Genomic DNA, 22,833 nt, shown 5'->3' with positions numbered 1-22,833 from the left:
TGCATGTTTTCGAATATGCATGCATGTGATTATGCTTCAATCTTTTTTCCATTCAGTGCTTTTGCTTTTTTCTCTCTCTCTCTCTCTCTCTCTCTCTCTCTCTCTCTCTCTCTCTCTCTCTCTTCTCAGAAGTGCCCTACCCAGATATGTGGGAATTAGGCCACATCGCTCACTACCATCCTACTTTAATCAAAGTGCCGATTCTTGAAACAGACAGCTGTTGTCATGTGCCTTGATTCCAATGGCTATCTGTCCCTGTAGCTGCCCAAGTTCTTAGTTGGCCAGCTGAAGTTGTAGAGGGAACGAGGGTTAACGGCGTCTGCTAATTTAAACTCCAGTTAGAGCAGTGCTCCTATTCACAATACAGCATATACCACAAACACACTGATCCAAGGTAAGTTTCTTTTTTCTCCTCTCTGGCATTACTCATAACATCCTATTGATTTACTGTTGTACTGGTTTTGAACATGACTTTTACTTTGTAAAAGCCACTAAAAATGATCTAATATAGTAATTCACTAACACAGTGGAGTGTCAATGTTTGCAATTCATCAACACAAACATGGCAGGTGATGTTGATTGTTGTGTTGTTTTAATCTTTAGAGTGTGACATGCATGATCCCATATAACCATATACGGACTGGCCTTTTCTTTAAAGTAAATGTGAGAAACATCTGCTGAAAAGCTAAGAAAAAAAAAACGTCATATCAATTTCTCAGCACTTCATGTAGACTTTTCTCCACCTAACAGATCTGCATTTAGTGCATAGCACTGAGTCAATCAAAGTTGATTGGTAGAAGTGTACACCCTTGCCATGTTCCTCTATGTTTCAGTGCCTTAAATCAACACAAGCAGCAGGGAACATTGTCCGAATGCCTTCTTGGATAGAATTTGGTAGCTCAGAATGGCTAAATTTATACACACTTATGAGTTATTGTCTATTCATCTATTCCTGGTTCAAGGCAGTTGTCTGGGTGGGCCAGGGCAGAAATACAACAATACCAACTGTTGCAGACTAAATGAAGGTTAGCTTTATCACAAATGCATCAGCAGATTAAGACTCGAGCCATCAGGTGTAAAGGGCAAACGGTTGAGAGCACACAGTGGAAAAAAATCCTAAACCATCTTTGAGAATGGATTTTAAAACACAATCTATAATAAAACTACTATTCCCACAATTCCTTGCATGTCATAAAGATCTGTTCAAATCTAATCGAAATGAAGGAGAGAGAAAACATTTATTCGTCAAAGATAAAAACAAAACAAAAATAAGTAAAAACTGATGTAAAAAGAAACTAGTGGAGGATTCCTGGGGTAATCTTGGTGATAGATAATATGATAATAATAAAACATCTCACTTTGAATTTTTTTAGCATTTTGATTAGCATTTAGCTAGCAGTCTTTTAAGGAGAACTGGCTAAGTTGTTCTTTCTCTTTAAATAAAACAAACATTTTAAAACACAATCTAAAGTAGAATAAAGTATATTTTCGGCATTCCACACACCTTTACAGGTATGCACAAATTGAAAGTTGAAAAATGACGAGATGAAAATATTGAGTATTAATTCCTGAGCTGGTGGGTGCACAGGTATTACTGCTAACATTTCAGTTTTCTGGGAGAAAGAGAGTTGTCATAGGTCATTACAAAGCAATTTGTTACCTGTTTCCATACTACATCATGGCTCGGGTGACTAGAAGCGGGGGAGTGTCGTCATGAAAAGAAAGACGAGGCATGTTCAAACAAAGTTATGCATTGGAATAAGCTTCACAGGCTGCTACAACTGTTTTTGCTACTTGATTTATTAGTTTGAAAAATAAAACATGGCCAGGTAAAAAAAAATAAAAATCAGAAACATATTGGAGAATTCTAGATTGGGGAGAGGTTTAACTCTTAAAACACACACAAACACATATGCAGGGTTTGGGTCAGAGGTCAAATGGCCCTGAACTCTCTCCCTTGAGGCTGAGGACATCAGAGGTCCCTCTGTGTGCTGCTCTCCATTTATTTTACCCATCATCCCTCATCAGGCCAGGGTGACCCCGCAACCCTGGAGCTAGGGTTACCTGTCAGTTGAGTGTCTATTCATGAGCACGGGGCTTGACGCTGTGTCAACATTTGTTCTGTGAGAAATGAGGGAGGAAGAAGAAGAAAAGAGTTCAGTTCAATGTGGTAAAGAATAAAGCAACAAACAGAAAAAAATCTGAATGTGTTAGAAAGAAATACTTTATTTTATATTGAATGAATAAAAATCAATCCTCAATTTGTTTCCGGGATTTCAGGCAGTGCAGGGCCCTGACCAGCAGACTTTCTACTCCGATGACATGCAAGTGTGATAATTCTTGTTTACTCAGAGACAAAGATCCAAAGGATCTCAGTAAACAGATGCCTGCATGGATACCTATTGAGGGGTACCTACAAAAACACACCGAAAGCCCCCCCTGTGTGGGCTGTCAGCTATCAATCAGGGTGCCGTAAGTGGGATCCTTGAGTGGAGATGCTATCAGCGCTGCCCCGTATACACTCACACCACAGTTTCCCTTATCTCTACTGAGATAACAGATCCCCTCTAACAGTGAGAGGCCTGAGCCAGACACACTTGCTTTCTGCATCTCTCTCCATCTCCCTCTCACTCTATGTCTCAGCTGTGCTATAGGCCACTTCATTTCAGACAGGGGCCCTCAGAGAAAAAAAAACAGTCAATTTGCTCTGGTTCCTGTTTAAAATTCAATAAGCTTGTCTCTTATATTGCAACCGTGTGGTGCTAGCGGAGGCTGCAGAGGGCGCGTGCTACTTCTGATTCCAATCTCTGATGTTATCAGCCCTCAGAAGAAACATGATACATGTCTCAGTTGACAGATCTAGATGGGCATGAAATTGAACAGAAATCAGAAGCATGACACATCAACAATTTCCTGCAACTGGACTTTTTTTTAAATTATTTTGTAAACATTGCATTTGCAACTAAATTGTTTAAGGTTTACAGCCTCTATTGCTGGGCAAAGAGAACAGATGGGTCAGGGTTGTACAACTTGTATTTACATGTTGAAAAAGTGCAGTACAAACGCATCATGTATCAGATTAGATTTGAAAATTCGCTTTCCACTTTCACGTATGTATAAACACATTACAGGTTTTCAAAGAGTACTGTATGCTGACCATGTCGTGGTGAAATATGTGAGGTCACTGCAGTTATTTTTCCTCGGTTTGAGGACAGTGAGCTGGAGAGATGGTCCCGGACTGGCCCCGTTTTTCGGGCTTCCACCAGACCACAGCACGTTCAGCCTAATAACAAAAACAAGCATCCCGGTGTGGAGCTGGTCCCACAGTGTGAGGACCTTAATGAGGAACATGTGGAGCTGCCCAGACACACAGTCAGAGGAAACCCAATCCCTCACTCCCTCTTTTTCTCCCCCTTCCTTCTCCCTTCCCCCCTTTTTCTCATTCTTTCGTTCTCACTCTCTTACGCTTAACTCTTGACATTTTCTGTCGCTATGTTTTTATCATGTAGCACTGCTTTTAGGTCCTCTGTTCTTGTGTCTGTCAGAAATTCTTAATGTTTGTCCAAAACTTAAAACACTTTGGTTTTCTCTCTCAGGTCCATGGAAACTGCCTCTTTTTTTCTATTGTACCAGAACAAGTGAGCCACTGTCAGCAGGAGAAATATACCGGCCTTGTTTTTTACCCGATATACACCCACTCTCTCCGACTTGTTTTAGACTTGGTAGTATATACATATTGCTATATATTGAGCATGCAATGCAATACGCTCATAAGGAAACATGGGAAGAAAAAGGTCTTTCTCCTCCCATCAAGCCTGACAGGCGGTCTCAGAGTTTCTTTCATGTGCTGAATTCATCCTTACCGTCCACCTGGATCAATTAACTGCTTGCTTCAGTGGTCATCAGTCCCGCAGTGTGGAACCTCACTTCATTTAGTAGACAGCAGCTTATTGAGCGAAACTATGGCTTTGATTTTGTTGTCCTTTTATCTTTGTGTAACACACATTCAGCATGCAGTTGTATTATTTCTATCACTACTACTAAAACTGAGCTTTTTTTTCATCTTCAGCTGACATAAAGTGAAGTAAACAATGTTTTTTTTCTGCAGGAAATGTCATCACTCGCTCCTAAAGACAAACACTGTAACAGGTGAGACATTCATTTTAATTTGCTGTATGGTATATTAACACAACAGATCTCCCTCCTAGACTGCGTCACTGTCCCGTATCCAAGTTGTCAAAGGGAATACGAAGTGTAACCTGTTTGATGGGATTTAAAATGTGACCATAAAGCGCAGCAATAAAGCAGATCAACCAACCAAGTAAAATTAGCTCAGAGTAAGGTAGAGCCCTCTGGGGATAAACTTGGCACACTGGATCCAGTGTGACAGAGGCCCTTCTGGCAGCTCAGAACAATCCAAACGTTCCACTTGGGTTGAGCTGTCTTCGTTTCCCCCTCCACTATATATATCAGCCCCACATCAACATGGGCCTGTGAAGACCTTTCACAAGACTGACAGGCCACCTGAATCACACAATTGTGTGGCCGGAGGAGCCTGCATGTGTATAGAAAAACCAGTGATCCAATAACTGTCTAGGTTCACTTCTCTCTCATAAAGTCAGGAGGGAGGCGCAGAGGGAGACCCACAGCTACAAGCCAAATGTTCCAGCTGCACCAAAACAAAGCTTTAACTTTTATTCTAATTCTAGAAATTACGCAAACTGTGACTGTTGATTTTCTTAATACCAATATTTGATTCAGTAATTGGTTGGTGCATTTGATTTCTTTATTTGCATGGCACAAAAACCACAGAGTGTGTCTCAGGGAAAAAAGGTCTGAAAGCTGGTGAGTGTATGTGCCTTGCAGATGGTCCGGCCTCACAGCAGCTGTGCAAATGAAAGACGGAGTGTCGTTGAAGGAGGTGAGAGAGATGGAAAGTTGGCCACAAAAGGAAAAGAGTAACATACAAGTTGCTAACTGAAAATGTAATGGAAAAATGAATAGCACACTTTACTGAGATTTGCCCAGAGAAAATAATTGGGTCAGAGTATTTTCTCTGATGTGACGAAAACAGACAATGCCAATGTGTTTTGGCAGGTAAAACACCACTTTGTAACGAAAAAAATGACAAAAGAAGGCATTTATTGATCTCAGATATACAAGCTAATCAGTGTAATGGAAACAAATCCCACATTAAAGGTTATATTATTCCTAAGCCTCAGTACAATGCCAATGCTACCATCAAAATAATGCACTTGCTATGCATTTCAGGTTCTATATTTAAAATACTCACTAGATAAACTAAGCAAGATATATTCTGCTAGTTTGCACACACAATTGTCAATCAAACTCTATTATTTAAGCACTAAATCTGGAGTGAGAAAACAGCAGGTGGGAGATTCCTTCTTAATGCTGAAAACACACAAACATTTGTCTCAGGAGGGAGAGGTGGGTTGGTGTGGAGGGGGGTGGGGTGGGGGGGGAGTAAGAGGACAGTTGTCCCTGAGTGCTTTGTAGTGCAAAGAGTTTAAATTTCTACTAGTCTGATGCAGCTCTGCATGCGAAAAGCTGTATCGTTACTTCTGATTATACTGAATAGCTCCAAGTTCTAACCTTAGCATAGACCTAGCCTACTGTATATATATATATATATATATATATATATATATATATATATATATATATATATATATATATATATATATATATATATATAATAGGCGGTTGTAATACTATTATAACCATAACACCCCTGTGATTCTTCAATTATAAATCAGAATCAGAACTAGATTCATTGCCAAAGTGAGTTTTCATTTGCATGGAATTTGCCTTGGTGCATACAATAAGCATATAAAAAGGGAATAAACAGTAAAGCAAAGTTATGCAGCGGTCAATTACATATAGAATAGAAGTATAGCAATACAAATATGTAAAAGACATCATAACACTTTTGTATAATATATACTTGTTTTAGAAAGGAAAAAGAGGCTGTAAGGTTTTGTGCAGGGTATGCACAAATATTAATCAGGGCAATTATAATTTCCCACCGCCCCTTGTGTTGTTGAAGGCACTTTTCCACTGTCCTCATCCCAGTAATTGCCACTACATGTAAATATGAAATGGGTAGTGAATAATTAGTGTTTCATTGGCCAGCAATCACCTCTGGGCCCCGTTTACACTTTAGACCCCTCCCTCGTAGAACCGCCCTGAAGCCAGGGGCCCCTTTTGAATGACAGCGCTTGGGAAGGAAGACGAATTTTTGTCTGGTTTCCCGCAGCCACAACGTCGATGAGAAGCAGTCGAGGAACTCCATTCTAACTGAATGGATTGGTATGGGGAGAAGCGGACCACTAATCACGGCTAAACGGCAGCTTTGGGACTGTGTAACGTTGACAATGGTTTTATTTTCGCTGCTGTTTCGACCAGGTAAGTGTTGCTTTTTCAATCCGTGCTCCTCCACTCCTCTCCTGCATGCAAAACTGTGTCCCGCTCTCCCCGCAATGGAGGGGGGAAAAGTTAACTTTTTCCTGGCGTTTTGTCGATGAACTCAAACTCTTTAACGACTTTCAACTTTCCTCTTACATAATAACTTAAGTATTAAGTGTTTTTGGTGTTTAAATAATGAGAAAAGTCGCTGTTGTTTTGAAGTACCCCGTCCGCTGCGGGGACAAAGTAAAGCCCTGTTGAATCCCAGCCTGCATCCAACACTTGTATCGCTGCTAGCCGAGCCGCACGAGTTAACTCACTTTACGGACGTCTTTTTGAACACATTTACAACCATTCTCGCATAAAACAACGACACCAAACAAGTTGTCAGCAACCGCTAAACGTTTATCACACTTTGCGAAACACAAGTGCCGCTGTTGTTACGGTTTTATCAAGTTGTGTGAAGTTATGGCGTAGCCCCCCAGCTAGCATAACTAGCTAGCAACTGGCGTCCAGCACCCGCAGTCAAACCAAAAGAAAACTGCGGAGCTTGTTTTTTTAACCAGAAAGTGCTGCTAATCGCACACCAAACGGTCACAATTACTATTCAAGTCATGAGTATAACTTTAACACTTAGTTTGGACTGTTTTAGTTTTTGGCAAAGCTTAGTAGACCATGGTATTTCCCCCTATTCATGCTTCATTTATTAACTTTGTTAGCTACCATGCATGGGGGTCCAACTTTCTGGCCTCTGAACGTGTTGGTCCCAGTTAGAGATCAGAAAGCACTAACCGTTACACCAAACGCAGGAGCATGTTTTGTTTGGATTATGATTTTTGATTTATTTCATATTTTGTGGCCCGTTCCTAATGTGTTTTTGTTAAAATGCAAAAATAAAAGTAACCTGCCACTATGGGCATTCATAAAATACTAATATGGATGATATGGAATTATGTTTAATGCTAGTATGTTTACAAAAATGTTCAAAATCACTTGATTTCTAAGTGACAAAATATAAAATCAATGTAACTTTATTTATTTAGACATGAAAACTGCAAACCATCATATTGATATAAGAATGAAGAAAAAACATGAATAATATTGTCAACCATATCTAAAGACCCCTGGAGGCCCATCAGGTTCTTTTTATTGTTTTGTTACTTTGTAATACCTTGTTGTAACTGGATGTAGCACCTAAACGTTTTTTTTATTGTTTTTTATGGTTAAAATATGCAAAGAATAGTTGCTGAAATGCATTCACTTGTTTTGTACTAATAATGAGCTGGCTCTATGTCCAGTAAAGCACTCATAGTAGCTAGGTTAGTGAAATATATTAAGTCTTAACCTAGTCTGCAACCTAAAGACTACACCCAAGCAAGTAGAAAACGTTGTCCTTATCTGCAGCTCTAACTAAAATCTCCTAACTGTAAAATACTAATACTGTCTGTGTGGTCCTTTTGCTTGTTCCTTTCCTATTCTTACATTTCCCATATGGTCCTCACACTTGTTGGTAGCCTACTAAGTGCCGGAGCATAAAGACCCTTTGGGGAGATGCATGGTTGTTGATGGCTGTGCAGGCAGTGATTGTCCGAAAGTGTCAATCACAGTGGACTTGTGTGACCTGGCAGCGAACCGGGGGAGGCCTGTTGGAATTCAGAGGAGGGATGCATAATGCATTTAACTTGACCTCTCACACTCCATCTCAGTTTTTATCAGAGCTGGTGTTGAAATGTAGCGACTGTGAGATGCATTAATCATCATTGTCATGTAATTCCCCCTTCAGTGCATCACACGTTTGTGGAAGGGAAGAAATGGTGCAAAAATATTCATGTGTGCACTGGTGTGAAATCTCCATGCTTATCTTGTTGTCTTTGTCCATGCTGTTTGGAGATTAGATGGGGCTTTTGGAGTAAACCGAAGATTATTCTGTTGCAATAGAGGAGCAACCTGTTGCAACTGATGCCGTTTTTTTTGTCGTGAAAGTGATGTATGTGTTGTGGAAGCTGGATGGTGCTGATCTGAAATGGAAAATATATCCACAATACAGCAGGAGTTATTATGCTGGTCAGCAAATGAGACATCCCATGCAAAAGTAACACAAAATGAAATGAGCTCGATGAATATCCACACTTACTTCCCACAGAAAGAGTTCTTTTGTTTTCCTTGATAATAAATATCCCACTTGTGAGTCATAACTTAACAGGAAGACTCAAATTTAGGCGATGCCACCCAAATATCACATGCTGTGCTTTGCTGCCCCCACCATCCTCCCTCCAGCTTCCAGTTTGGACCCTGAGTTTCTTAAAAAAGTGTGACTCTTTGTGATGTTCCTTTTGTGATCCTCCTGAAGTTAGCTGCCCCCATACACCGAGCCCTGCCGTGCCATGTAGTGTAGCTTAATGGACTTCAATTACCTCAGCAACAGCCAAACCACATTCAACACCCTCAGGCAAACTAACACAGGTTGGTTTCCTCCTACAGTCAGGCTACATGCTATTTCTGTGAGGGCTAGTTGGGGGAAATAAGATTTGACTGACTCTGGAGCACAGTGTGGGATCATGGCCTCGTGAGCTCACGCATTTGGGTTTTAATGGCTCTCCTGATTGAGCTAAACTTGATAGTGGAAAAGTTTTGACTCTGCTGCCTCATGTACCCTGCTGAGGTAATGTATCTGTAAATGTCAGATGGATTTTAAGATTCTTACGCGGGGAAAACAGTTTTTGGTTTGGTGATTGGTAGATCTAGTCATCTGTATTTTTTTCAGAGAGGGAGGTTACTGATGAAACTGAGAAGAGCAGCAAGCATTTTCACAGTAACTGATACGTTTAATGCCATTGCAGTACAACAGGCTGATGCTCATTGTTTTTGTTTTCCAGCTCACTGCCAGCAGTGTCGAATCCAGCGCTGCAATGCAGAGTATGTGGCTTCTACCTCCCCGTCTAGTGGTCTGCAGGAGGACGTGGCTCTGGATGTAGACTACTGCATCGCCTTGCGGGCCTATGCCCTGTGCACCAGGCGGCAGGCGCGCAGCTGTAGGGGGGACCTGGTCTACCACTCGGCCGTCTTCCGCATTAAGGAATTATTCTCTCAGCATAACTGCTCCAGCGAAGGGCCCACCTCCTCCGCCAAGGTCCCCAGTACGTCTCGTCCAGCCGTGTCGGAGCTGTGCGACTACGAGAATCGCGTCCTCATGTCGGGCTCTGCCGGTCAGCAGAAGAAATATGCCCACTGTGGATTATTCGGAGACCCGCACCTACGGACTTTCCGCGACGAGTTTCAGACCTGCAAGGTGGAAGGGGCGTGGCCTCTGATTGACAACCGCTTCCTGTCGGTGCAGGTGACCAACGTGCCTGTTGTCCTTGGCTCCAGCGCCACGGCAACCAGCAAGGTAAGGATTGTAGAGCTGCAACAGAGTGACTAATCGACTATTTTGATTAATCAACTTATTTCAATAATTTGTCAAGCAAAAGTGCCAGAATATTCTCTGGTTTCAGATTAAAAAAAAAGTGAGAATTTTCTGCCCCAGAATTTTTTTCCCCATATGTGACAATAAATTTAAAATCTTTTTAGCTTTTGAACAACAATGAAAACCTCACCCTTTTTTCACATCGTTTTTCACATTTTACAGACAAAACAATGAATTAAGTAAAACTCAACAGAATAATTGGGAGATGAATCAATAATGAAGGTAATAGCTGCAGCCCCAGTTTAGCGCTGCGGCTTCCAATGTCTTTGGCATATGACCCCTTTAAATCGAAGCAGTTTCTACTTGCAACCCCGCTCTCATTCTGCATGTGTCTTTTAAGTTTGAATAGTCTTTTCTTATGGTTTCATTTGAATACATTTTTAGAGGCCGGAATAGGTCAATCTATTCAAGATTTCATGAAGAAAAAAATAAATCCAAAAAAAATCAAAGCTTAAAGAAAAAAATCTGGCGAAACCACAGCTCCTCAGATTTGTTTTGCGACCCTCGGTGTGGTGCTGCTTTTCTCACGACAACCACCTAGGACACTACTAGAAATGAACGCTGATTATAGTCGTGCGTTTGAAACTAACGGCCTATATAAGCGGGCTGTTTTTGAGTGCTGGCTTGCTAGCTCAACTATTGCCATAAAGTATCGACATGTGAAGTTAATCGTCATTCCACGGTGCCTCTCGAGCCTCCAGCATTCCTCTTGTCTTGGAGCTCCTTCAGATCTTATGAGGGGAAAAGAGAGAGGAGGGGAGTCCTTCAGCGGTGTTGAATCACAGACATGCTTGAGCGCTCTACCTTTAACACATGGGTGGTCATATGGTAGTGATTAACGCTCACTCAAACATTTTCCTCCACCGCCACGATCTGGAATGTTTTTTTCACCCCTCTGGTCAAATAATTAACTTGGTGCTTTTTGTGTAAATATAGGATAATGTGGAAAAATAAAGGAATAATTGGACAGCAGCGAGGCCCTTTGATTCTGTTAATGAAGTAGGCTGGTTTTTCATGCTCTAGGCTAAATGCTTTTAAATAGTTGAAATCTTTTATCAGGTCTTTGTCTCTTTTTGGTATTAAAAAGTCACATTGGTATATAAGGCTCATCAGGTACAGATCGTGTCCATTTAAAATAGGTTCATTAGGCTGCTTTTATGTGAATTGTTTGCTTAAATAGTAAATCATTTTGTTTCCTATTGTCGGGTAGTGTCACTGACTCCCTGCACTTAACCAATTTTAATTCACCGGTTTGAAAACCAACTATTTAAAATGATAAACTATAATATTGCACCGGGGGTAAATTGCACAAACTCTCTCAAAAAGGCATTTACAGAGTGTTGTGGGCCGTTGTGCAGCCTAATGCGAACCTGTAGTGTGGGTATATCTGTGCCAGCACCCGCATGCCCCCATCATGCTTTTGGAGTTGTTTGCAACTGCCAGACTTAAGACAGGAAATCATCCATCACATACTGTATCCCCGTAAGTGTAAACGTAACCACAGCCACCGCTTTGTCAAGATACTTTGAAGAAACACAGGTTAGGCCCAAATTTTTTATTTTTTTCAAAGTTCAGCTGGAATACAAATCACAGTCAGTCACTGAGCAAGCACTAGCAGTGCCAGTGTAGGAGAAGTGTTGGAAGATTCATGAGGATTTGAGTTATGAAACGGTGCCGTTTGAGCCAACATCCAGGGAAGACTGGAGTTACTGCTTTTAGTTTGAGTCATTTGCTTTAGGTAGAAAAAGGAACGGTGAAAGTGAAGACCACACAATGATTGTAACTGTGGTTTATTTGAGCAGTTTCCTCTTTGGGTGGTAACAATCCAGTGGACCACTGACAGCAATCACTGCCACTCTGTAAAAAGGCCAGCATGGGCCATCCACACCTTCCACAGCAGTTAAAATGTTTGGTTTCCTGCTGCCACCTTATGGCTTTAAATGGTACTGCTGTTATTTAAGCTTTTTTAGGGTAAGAATGTACATAAATCTAAATAAATGCTGATCTTCTTTTCCTCTTATTTCAGATCACTGTGATCTTCAAGTCCTTCCACGGCTGCACAGATCAGAAGGTGTACCAGGCCACCACAGAGGATCTGCCGTTGGCCTTTCAGGATGGGACTCGCAGTGGCGGCGAGAGCGGCAGCCTGACCATCGTGGAGCGCGGCGGCTCCGGAGTGGGCCGGCAGGTGAAGATACAGGCCCGTTACATCGGCACTTCCATCATCGTCCGGCGCGTGGGCAGCTACCTGACCTTTGCCATCCGCATGCCAGAGGACACCCTGGACTTTTCGGAGGACAATGGCGGTCTGCAGCTCTGCCTGCACGGCTGCCCGCGCAACGAGCTCATCAAAGAGCACACGCTGGGTCGTCAGAGCCAGCAGCCCCGGCTGCAGGGCACCAACACGGAGCTGGGGCCTCTGCGGCCTCCTCACCAGGTCTACACGGTGGAGCGCGCCACGGCCAAGTGTAGAGAGACTCTGCAGGTGGAGGACGTGTACTTTCAGTCCTGCGTGTTTGACTTGCTGACCACAGGAGACCCGGAGTTCTCCATGGCGGCCTACGGCGCTCTGGAGGATTTAAAGGCGCTGCCGCCCAGTAAACTGAAGCAGAATTCCCCGAGGACTCCTCGTCTTTACAACCGAGGAGTGTCCCACACGACGGCTGCAGCAGCAACCAGCAACTCCCTGCTCTCACTCCTACTCCTCATTCTGCTGCTTTTGTAAACAATAAATATAAATGAGTTGTTTTTTTCCCCCGTTTCTTTTTTTAAAGAGGGAGAGCGAAACATGGAGACAAACAGAACATGGAAGCATTACCAGCTTGAGGAAAGAGTGACTTAACAGACATATATATACATTTGTATTTTTTTTTTTGTGGGGTGGGGGTTGGGGGGCAATTTGTGAATGTTGTGATCTTTTTCTGTTTTTGTCATTTGAAGGATTTCAGACTAAAAGATGGTATTTCTTCCCACTTCACATTTCTGTGGATTCATACATATATGTCAGTTGGAAAAAAAAAAAAAGACAGAAATGCATCATGTGGTTTGGGGTCCAGTACAACATGTTTCCATGTGCTCACTGCTGGTTTTCAACAATCGTTAAAAAACTCATAATTGTGTGTGTGTGTGTGCTGATGTCACGGCAGCTTTAACAGCATTGAGTTTTTGTTTTTTTGTAAATAGCAAAGTGCACAACCTTCAAACAGCTGCACATTTAACTCCATACTGTATGTAAGCTGTTTTTCTGCAGAGCAATGTGGCTTCTAGATCCTGCATAATCCAGTAATATCAATAGCACTTAACGGTTTTAACAGCAAGTTTTGTGTATGCAAATGTTATTTGTCTATTTCAACTGTTATTTCAGATAATTGGCATGCTAAAGACACAGGATCCAACAACTGTATGTAAAAACTACCTATCCATAATATAAGATGTCAGTGTGATATTCAACAGTTCTCATCATTCTGTGAAACACTCCCTCTTCAAGCTGTTTGGCTTCCAGTTTTAAAAGGTAACAAAAAAATCTTTATATAATAATATATTAAAAGAGTGTATATATGTGTTTTATATTGTGTACATTTGCCTGTGTATAGATGTTTTTAACTGTAATATGTTTTACATTTGTTGTGTTTTTAGTAGGTTATTTTGAGACATTGTAAGAAAAGTAAACTAATATGTGTTTTTAATTTTCTGTATTAAATTGTTGGACACTCCAGACCAGTCTGTTGTTGTTTTTTTCCTCTTTGTTTTTTGTCTCTTTTGTACCTGCTATCATGGGCAGAGGATAGAGACCCCCCCCACCCATCACATCATGGTAAATTGTTTACAAATAGACAATAAAAGTTGTCTGAGCTTTTATTGTCCATTTTAAACCAGGGTTATGAACCTTTTAATATGGAATATTTAATATGTTAAGACAACATAGAAGATGACAAGCAAAACACACAAGAGTTCATATAGCGGCAGCATTTCCAAACAGTGTGCTTGTAATACCACTTGTGTCCTGATGGGGTCCTCAGTCCATAAGGGCTGCGAGCTTGTAGTGTACCAAATAGTCTCTGAGTATACACACAGTTTTGACAAGCGGGCGGTGTAGCTGTAGGGATCCACAGTGTTCTCAGTCCCCCTGTGTAAATGTTACCTCTGAGTGCTGAGCTGGCTGCTCGCTTTGCTTTGGTCTGCCCGAGCGCTGCATGGCTCCAAATAGGATTTAGTCTGTGGTTTAACACCAGGTTAGAGTCAACACGCGCGCACGGTGCTGATATTTGCACTATACACGAACAACGAGCGCCATGATTAGAAAAAAGGATGCGATCAGTTTTTATCGCCATCAAAAATGCAATTAAGAAAGCTCCTGCACACTCCTTATGAAGACATTAAGAATTAATGCGCTATAATTAGTAGATGTAGATTTAATTTATATCTTGAATTAAGTTAAAAGTGTCTTGGTCCTTGTATTACTCTGAGTGACAGAATGTTTCGTCACACATGCAAATCACAGTTAATCTCTCCATGTCCCATTTCTTTAAATAAAGACAACAGCACAGTGAGCCGCGTGGTTGGGAAGGCGCAATGAAACGAAACTATTTTCACCCGAAACATGTTCAGCACAGTCATAATAATAACAGTCCTAAATCAAGTCTTCTTTGGGTGACTTGCATTGCCTCGTTCTTAGTGTTAGGAGGGATGAAGAGAGGGGAGGTAATTGAAGGGAAAATCTGTCTTGGGGAGGCAGTCAGTGGGGGGGGGGGAAAGGTCATGTAATCAAGTACTGTACTTTTCTTTACATTCTTCTTTTTACACGACGAATTAGTTGACTGTACTAGAAATTTGCGTGGAAACCCGTTGCTTTAAACCGTGTTTGTTGTTGACACAAGGTGAAACTTAACAGGTCTAGTTGCATTAACGCAGAGCGGTAAGTTGATGCAGTAGACAATCAAGTTCATTAACAAAAATCATTAGTAAACATAAATAATTTTTTTCTGGGGTCATGGGTCAGCAAGCTTGAGTGCGTTACTTTTTGATATTCATTAAATTAATTAGCTTTAAACAGGCAAAGAAACAAAAACAAAACATTACCCTATACTTATCAATACTACCGAAAAAAAGTTGTTTAGGCCTATATAAATGTTTTTACTTTATGAGAGCCTGACTTTAAGAACACGGGATTCAATATGTCTGCTCCTATAAATCCTACCGGAAGACAGTAGACGCAGACACTATAAACAACCAAAGTCATGAACTGCGTGAAAGGAAGACAGAGTCGCTCATTTTCAAGCTGTGTATTTCCCCCTAAAATCAGCTCACTGCCTAGACGCCATCCGTCCCCACCCGGGTCTCGGTAATGGTGCAACAATAAATGCAGATAAACATGAACACTAAATCAACCATACAAAACTAAAACCCAGATAACATAAATGCAAACCCAAAACAGTAACAGAACATTATAAAAACACACTTTAACTAGGACAGAAACCGTTCCGAACATATATATTTTTCCCATGAGCCTTTGCATCGCTTCAGCACAGAACAGTTCAAATAAAAATACAGAAACTTAAAGGTCCCATGGCATTAAAGATGCAGTAGGTAAGTCTTATAAAACTAACTTTCTGTCATATTTGCTGAAACTGACCCTATGTTCCAGTAGAACTACATGAATTATGTAAAATAAAAAAATCCAGCTCCTCTGGCACCTCCTACAGCCTGTAGTGCCATTGGCAAAATTCCACCGCTCCCGGTTGATTTTCTCCAATCAGGGCCACAGGGGGGGGTCTATCTGTCTGTCAATCACTGCTCAGGCCCGTACACGCATATATAGCGTTCTCCCCTCCCCTCTTCCCGCGCACCAGCTGCAGAAAGGTTTCCCAAAACTCCGGTGGTGGAGTGGCTTTTCAGAGGTGGCGTCAGCTGCAGGATTTTAAAGATCTGAAGAACGATGCAGATGTAGCCACATTTCTTCTCGACAGGTAACATAATTACCATGAATGATTTATCTTTCACTTGGTTATTAGTAGTCAAAAGTCGACAAAGCTAGGTTGGTGAGGATAATAGTAACGTTTGCACAGTGGTCGGTCAGATATGATGCTGAAATGGCTAACGCTAGCCTGCTAGTTAGCATCGTTTTACTGTTGGTGAGTAAAGTTAACGTTGTGTTAGTGTTTAGTTATTGAACATGTTGTCTGACATGCCGGCATTTCTGTCAAACTGTTGTGTGGGAGGGGCGGTTTGGGCTGCAGCAGAAAGGGGGGAGGGACTGAGAAGTTGTCGATGTTCAAATTTGTTGGCAAAGTCCTGGCTCTTCACAATCTTACCTACTGCAGCTTTAAAGTTCACTTGATGAGGTTGTTTTTAACATTAATATGCGTTCCCCCAGCCTGCCTATGGTCCCCCAGTGGCTAGAAATGGTGATAGGTGTAAACCGAGCCCTGGGTATCCTGCTCTGCCTTTGAGAAAATGAAAGCTCAGATGGGCCGATCTGGAATCTTCTCCTTATGAGGTCATAAGGAGCAAGGTTACCTCCCCTTTCTCTGCTTTACCCGCCCAGAGAATTTGGCCCACCCATGAGAGAGAGACACCATGGCTTTCAAGCGAGCAAAGTAGCAGTTGGTCTGCACTGCATACTTAAGCTGATTCTTACAAACAACTAATGTGATTTAGTAATGAATATGGTTTTAACAAAACATGAAAGAATAAGTAGTGAGCAGCACTAAAAAGTTTAATTACAACTAAATCTGGGTTTACAGTGTTACTTTTCAGATCATGATTTTACATTAAAGAAAAGTTATGATAAAACTTAAATTCTTGAATTTCCCCTTGGGGATCAATAAAGTATCTATCTATCTATCTATCTATCTATCTATCTATCTATCTATCTATCTTTCTATCTATCTAAAACATTTATGAAAGTGTAATCAGTGGTTCCAGAACAGTGTCTTGTTGGGGACCCTGTAATTTTTAAGACCCAAAGAGGTAAAATGATCCAACATCTTTTTCTTCTTTCTCCCATTAATCATCTCATGACCTCCTCAGATTTATCTCTAAGGGCCCGACCCCTTAGGTTAAGAACCACTGGACTAAACTACCTGACTGTATATAAAGTGGTTAAAACTACTCAAAGACTACTCAAAGAAGCGTTACCCGTGGTAAACACTTCATTACTAGATATGATCAATATGTCCTTATTAACAGGTTATGTACCGCAGTCATTTAAAATAGCTGTGATAAAACCTCTTCTGAAAAAACCCACCCTCGATTCTGAGGTCTTAGCAAACTATAGACCTATATCTAACCTTTCCTTTCTATCCAAGATCCTTGAGAAGGTGGTTGCTAATCAGTTGTGTGATTTTCTACATAACAATAGTTTATTTGATGATTTTCAATCAGGATTTAGAAAGAATCACAGCACAGAGACGGCACTGGTGAAAATTACTAACGACTTGTCTCCATCCTTGTTTTACTAGATCTTAGTGCTGCATTTGACACTATTGACCATACTATCCTGTTACAGAGACTGGAACACTTAGTTGGCATTAAAGGAATCGCACTAAGCTGGTTTAAGTCCTATTTCTCTGAGCGATCCCAATTTGTTAACATTAACGATAAACCCTCCAAGCACGCTAAAGTTAGCCATGGCGTTCCTCAAGGCTCAGTGCTTGGACCAATTCTATTTTCCCTATATATGCTTCCTCTAGGTAATATTATTAGGAAACACTCAATTAACTTTCACTGTTACGCAGACGACACCCAATTATATCTGTCAATTAAGCCAGACGAAAGTGGTCAGTTAGCTAAACTTCAAGCGTGTATTAAAGATATAAAATCCTGGATGACCCACAATTTCCTGATGTTAAACTCAAACAAAACTGAAGTTATTGTGATGGGACCAACGCCCCTCCGAACTTCATTATCTAAAGATATAGCTACTCTGGATGGTATTGCCCTGGCCTCCAGCACTACTGTCAGAAATTTGGGAGTTATTTTTGATCAGGATATATCCTTCAACGCCCACTTAAAACAAACCTCAAGAACAGCCTTTTTCCATCTTCGTAACATTGCCAAAATTAGGAATATCCTGTCTCAAAACAATGCTGAAAAACTAGACTACTGCAATTCCTTATTATCAGGTTGCTCAAATAAGTCCCTTAAGACTCTCCAGCTGATCCAGAATGCGGCAGCACGTGTTCTGACGAGAACTAAGAGAAGAGATCATATTTCTCCTGTATTGGCTTCTCTGCACTGGCTTCCTGTGAAATCTAGGATTGAATTTAAAATCCTCCTCTTGACCTACAAAGCTCTAAATGGTCAAGCACCATCATACCTAGAAGAGCTCTTAGTACCTTATTGTCCTAGTAGAGCACTACGCTCCCAGAATGCAGAGTTACTTGTGGTTCCTAGAGTTTCTAAAAGTAGACTGGGGACCAGAGCCTTCAGCTACCAGGCTCCGCTCCTGTGGAACCAGCTCCCACTTTGGGTTCGAGGGGCAGACACCGTCACCACATTTAAGAGTAAACTGAAAACCCTCCTCTTTGAAAAAGCTTATAGTTAGGGAGTGAGGAGTTGCAGCGTCCACCTAACCCGGCCCACCTGCTTCTCTTCGTAGTCATCAGTTTTATTTATCATATAATTAATAATATAGCGAGAGTAGAGGGAGGCAGGCCAGTACAGCCCAATCCGGTTGGGGAGAGTTCTAGCCCGACCAGGCACCTCTCTTTAACCTGCCTCTCTTAGTTATGCTATTATATTTCTAGACTAACGGGGAAGTTCCTTCCTTCCTATGACACACTAAGCTGCTCTCTCATCTCTACTTGTTACTTTTGTATGCATCCTGTCCCAGAAATGCTTTTTGCTAACCTAGCTCTGGGGAGTTTACTCCCTGGAGTTTACTCCCTGGAATCCTTATATTTCTTATGATTCTCTGCAATTCCCGGCCGCATCCTGCTGCGTCCTGCTGCATCCAGCTGCGTCCTGCTGCGTCCTGCTGCGTCCGCCGCATCCACCCATGCTCTGCAGCGCCACGCTACATCCCGCAACGCCCTGCTGTGATGTTCCTATGCACAGAGTAGTCAGGATCCGGTATAGGAGACTGCACTACTCAGTATGACACGATGTGCCCTGCTATGACATGAACTTCCACGATGACCTTCGAAGTCACTGTGACCTTTAATGTGACTATTATTGGCACTGTTCATCACACCCCCAACCGGCCCGTCAGACACCGCCTACCAAGAGTCTGGGTCTGCCGAGGTTTCTTCCTAAAAGGGAGTTTTTCCTTGCCACTGTCGCAATAGCCACTGCTAATGCTTGCTCTTGAGGGAATTACTGTAATTGTTGGGGTTTTTGGAATTTATAGAGTGTGGTCTAGACCTACTCTATCTGTAAAGTGTCTCGAGATAACTCTGTTATGATTTGATACTATAAATAAAATTGAATTGAATTGAATTGAATTAAAACTAGCTCCACCTTAAGCTACAGCAGTAAAAAATAGCCTACTGCTTACACATTGTTGCATCAGTATTAACAATCTAATAATGTCAATATGTAATTAATATAGCAGTCCCATGGACATTTTACTGCAAGTACTTCAAGTACATTTTTTGCTTATACTTCTTCAGTGCTTTTATGTAGGGATTTGAATGCAGGGCTTTTACTTGTAATGGAGTATTTTAACGTTGTTGTATTGGTACTTGTAAACCACCTCACCTTACCATCTTTTATCTAAATACATGACTATTGCTCTAAATATTGAGTGAGCTGATGGCGTGGATGGTATATGTTTCCTTCCGTTTTATTTATAATTTCATACCCAGCTAAAAAAGCTTCAAGCCTGGTCTTGATTGATGTCATGTGTGGAGATGCCGCCATCTGACAGCTCTGGCAGCAGCAGCAGCAGCAGCAGCCTTATATAACTACACCATGTGAGAGCGCCCTCTCAGTCCGTTCAAAGAAGGTGAGATTCTTGACATCTTCTGAACTTGGAAGCTTCTTTACAAAAAAAAAATGGAGATTGACATTGAAAACTTGTCTTTTAAAAACTGGAAATGAAGAATATGTAAAAAAAAAAAAAAATCTTTTTACAAGGATGTTGCACAAGGTTGTTTTTTTTTTTTACAGGAAACTGCTCAAGCCTGCAGAGATTGCTCGTCCAGTCTCTTTGAGCCATCCTGTCTTGACTTTCCCATGTAAACAAGGACAATTACCAAGCTAATGAGATGAGAAAAAACTGCTTGAGTGATTGATACTCTCAATGGGGAAATTAATTTGATATTAATAGAGCACTTGGCAAGATAAATAGATAGTGGTGTGTGAGTCCTCTCCTTGATTGATAATGGCTAGATTGATGGCTGTCTTAATGCAAGATGTTCCTTAGACTTAAATGAGGTGGCCTAGATGAGGAGAGACTTTTGATCAAGTGTTTGGAGCAATATGGGGCTTAAAATAACTTTGGTATGGATATTTAAGGTGCCATGCCTCCAGTTTAGGGTATTGGAGGCCTCAGATAGGCCTACACGTTAGGTGATACAAATAATAACAGATCATGTAGACAGGATGAGTAGTGATTCCAGCATTCGTGGAAACATCTTACATGAGTTGCAAACTCAATCTCTTGCAGTTTAGACTCGATTTATTGATGCTAAAGGACGCTTGTGATGTTGGTCAGCCACAGCTGTAAACTCATTCACCTGCTCCTGTGAGATTGGGTTTGCTCCCTAAATGATCACCTTGCATCATTTTCCTGCAGCTCCCGATGACTCTTAAGACCCCCCCACCGTAACCTCCTCTGGCTGAAACATTTTGCTTTAATGATGCACTCAGAGTCTGATTGTTGCACCGAGCCGAAGACGTTCAACATACACATACATATTACACCCTGTTACATGGGTCACTGCTGCAGAACTGAGAGCGAGAAGTTACTTATTTGTGTGTGTGTGTGTGTGTGTGTGTGGTTTTTAGACTGCTCTAGTCTCAGCGATTATACAGCTATCTCATACTGCAGGCTCTCTCATACCTGACCAACTCAATCTTTCTGTGTCTCCTCAATAATCAGAGTGACAGCGAGCAACTAGACATATCTCACCCACTGGCTCCCTCCGGAACGGGTACTGACCTACATATCAAATCACACACTCCTGGCGCGTGTGATAGAGATTGGGAAAAGGGAAATAACACCGTTTGATTGGCAGTCCTACTTCAGTAAACACACGCTGCATCCCCTGGGTGTCTGCCTCTTCATATGTATTTACCGTTAAAGGTAAAACACCAGCGGCCTGCAAATCCTACAAGCTACAGTGGGACTTCCTGCCATTTCAGCAGCGGGTTTTCTCTGCTGCTACTGTAACAGTAGAGAACACCTGGTTGTCTGAGTGTGTATTTTTATTAACGAGCCTGTGTCACCAAACTTTTAACAAATGGCCCCCGGGCACCCTGACGCCCCGAAAAACCCAGCTCGGAAATTAAGCATCTGCATCATAAATCTTGGAAAGTTACAATAATTTGCAATCCACTCCCTCATCAAAGGCAATATTACCCTAATTTATTATCTCCCCGCACGAGGGGCGCGCAAAGGCCGTGGAGATAAGAGTTTATCAGGAGGGGGATTGATTTTCATTAACTGATTGTAATAAAGATGAACTGCCTGCCGTGCACACTGACCAAGAGCCACACTTTATTGTAATTGGGACAATTTATTTCATGAGCCAGTGGTTCTACTTTTTTTGTCCCTCCCACTCTTTTTTTTTTTTTTTTTTCATATATCGCTGCTCTTCAATATGTGAACGCAGTGTCTCAGCTGTACAGCTTCAGATGCTACAGTGAATTCTGATGGAAGAGTGATTACAACGTGCATGTGCAGAGGCAAGTCAACTGTCAACAGATGTTGCATCAGGTTTTGGCTTCTGGCACCAAAGCGATGCTGCAGTTAGTGATGTAAACTTGACTGATGCTTGATGTCTTCCTTATTTCAATTTACTGCCTCCTGCTTGTCAAAATGAAAATGTTATTTGTTCCCCTGTCTGTCTCTTTCAGCCACTCCGTGATGATGATGATGAGCCATGCCTGCCGCGCAACCGTCTGATGCTTACGTGCCGCGGATTTGTTTGTGAATTCTGCTCCCTATCATATACATCCTGACACATATTTCAGCAGAGCAGCGTGAGGTGACCTGCTAGCTGGTAAAGTCTTCACGTGCTTCTACGTGCTGCAAAGCTGGGTTTCCATACGAGTCTGAAATGGGTAAATTTTCCTCTCCTGAAGCTTCCAGCATTTTAAAATGAACACAAAAGTAGACTCCTGCCTACTGGGATAGCAGCAGAAACTGGCTCAGGTTGAAAAAATGAAAATGTTTACAAAAGTTCAAGCTGTGGATGTGCAGTAATAACCTGGCTATCCTCTGAAAGGGCAATCACACCATCATCACAGTTTCATCACTTAACAGGGACGAGGCCTCGGTAACGGGCTCTGCGGTGGCGAGCTGTAAGAGGCTGCAACATCTGCACTCGCAAACCTTCAAGGTCCTTGAGAGGAAATCCTTGTGCAACGACTCCCCCTCTCTTCGCACTGTGGTTCAGCACGCCACTCCACACATTATAACCGAGAAAAACAAAGCATCCTGTTTGAATTTTTATTGTAAAATTGGAAAAAAAGGAGAAAGAGAGAAAAGCCCCAATAAGCATTTCTTTTAGATACATATCTTTATCTTACCATAACCATAAAAGAAAAAGAAAAGTGGCCGAAGAAATAAATAATAAATTAAATAAATACATAAAATAAATAAATAAATAAATAAACATCAAGTTACATACTTGACCCGATAATTATAAAATTATTGAATCGTCAATCAGTAATATGAAGTAATCTAAGCAGCAAGTATTAAGAAATTTCAACAGGGGAAAAAATGTTTGGTTTCTCAGGCTAATACAGAACACATCATTTTTTTTTTTTTTTTT

General features: G+C 41.5%; 1 protein-coding gene across 2 annotated transcripts; it reads left to right on the top strand.

Moving 5' to 3' along the window:
• Nucleotides 1-202: 202 nt before the first annotated feature.
• Nucleotides 203-13,609, top strand: rgmd (RGM domain family, member D). Of its 2 annotated transcripts, XM_039812070.1 has the most exons (6): nt 205-394; nt 3,597-3,722; nt 4,109-4,149; nt 6,278-6,426; nt 9,303-9,814; nt 11,919-13,609. In XM_039812070.1, exons 3-6 carry the CDS (start codon nt 4,112-4,114, stop codon nt 12,615-12,617), a joined length of 1,398 nt encoding a protein of 465 aa, XP_039668004.1. In that variant the 5' UTR covers nt 205-394; nt 3,597-3,722; nt 4,109-4,111; the 3' UTR covers nt 12,618-13,609. The 2 variants fall into 2 exon arrangements, with proteins under 2 accessions (XP_039668003.1, XP_039668004.1); XM_039812069.1 differs by lacking the exon at nt 3,597-3,722 and having other exon boundaries at nt 203-394.
• Nucleotides 13,610-22,833: the final 9,224 nt, after the last annotated feature.

The sequence above is a fragment of the Perca fluviatilis genome, chromosome 9 (genome assembly GCF_010015445.1).
Source record: "Perca fluviatilis chromosome 9, GENO_Pfluv_1.0, whole genome shotgun sequence".
Classification (NCBI taxonomy): Eukaryota; Metazoa; Chordata; class Actinopteri; order Perciformes; family Percidae; genus Perca; species Perca fluviatilis.
Note: the sequence above shows the minus strand (reverse complement) of the source record. Positions and strands in the feature narration are given on the sequence as shown.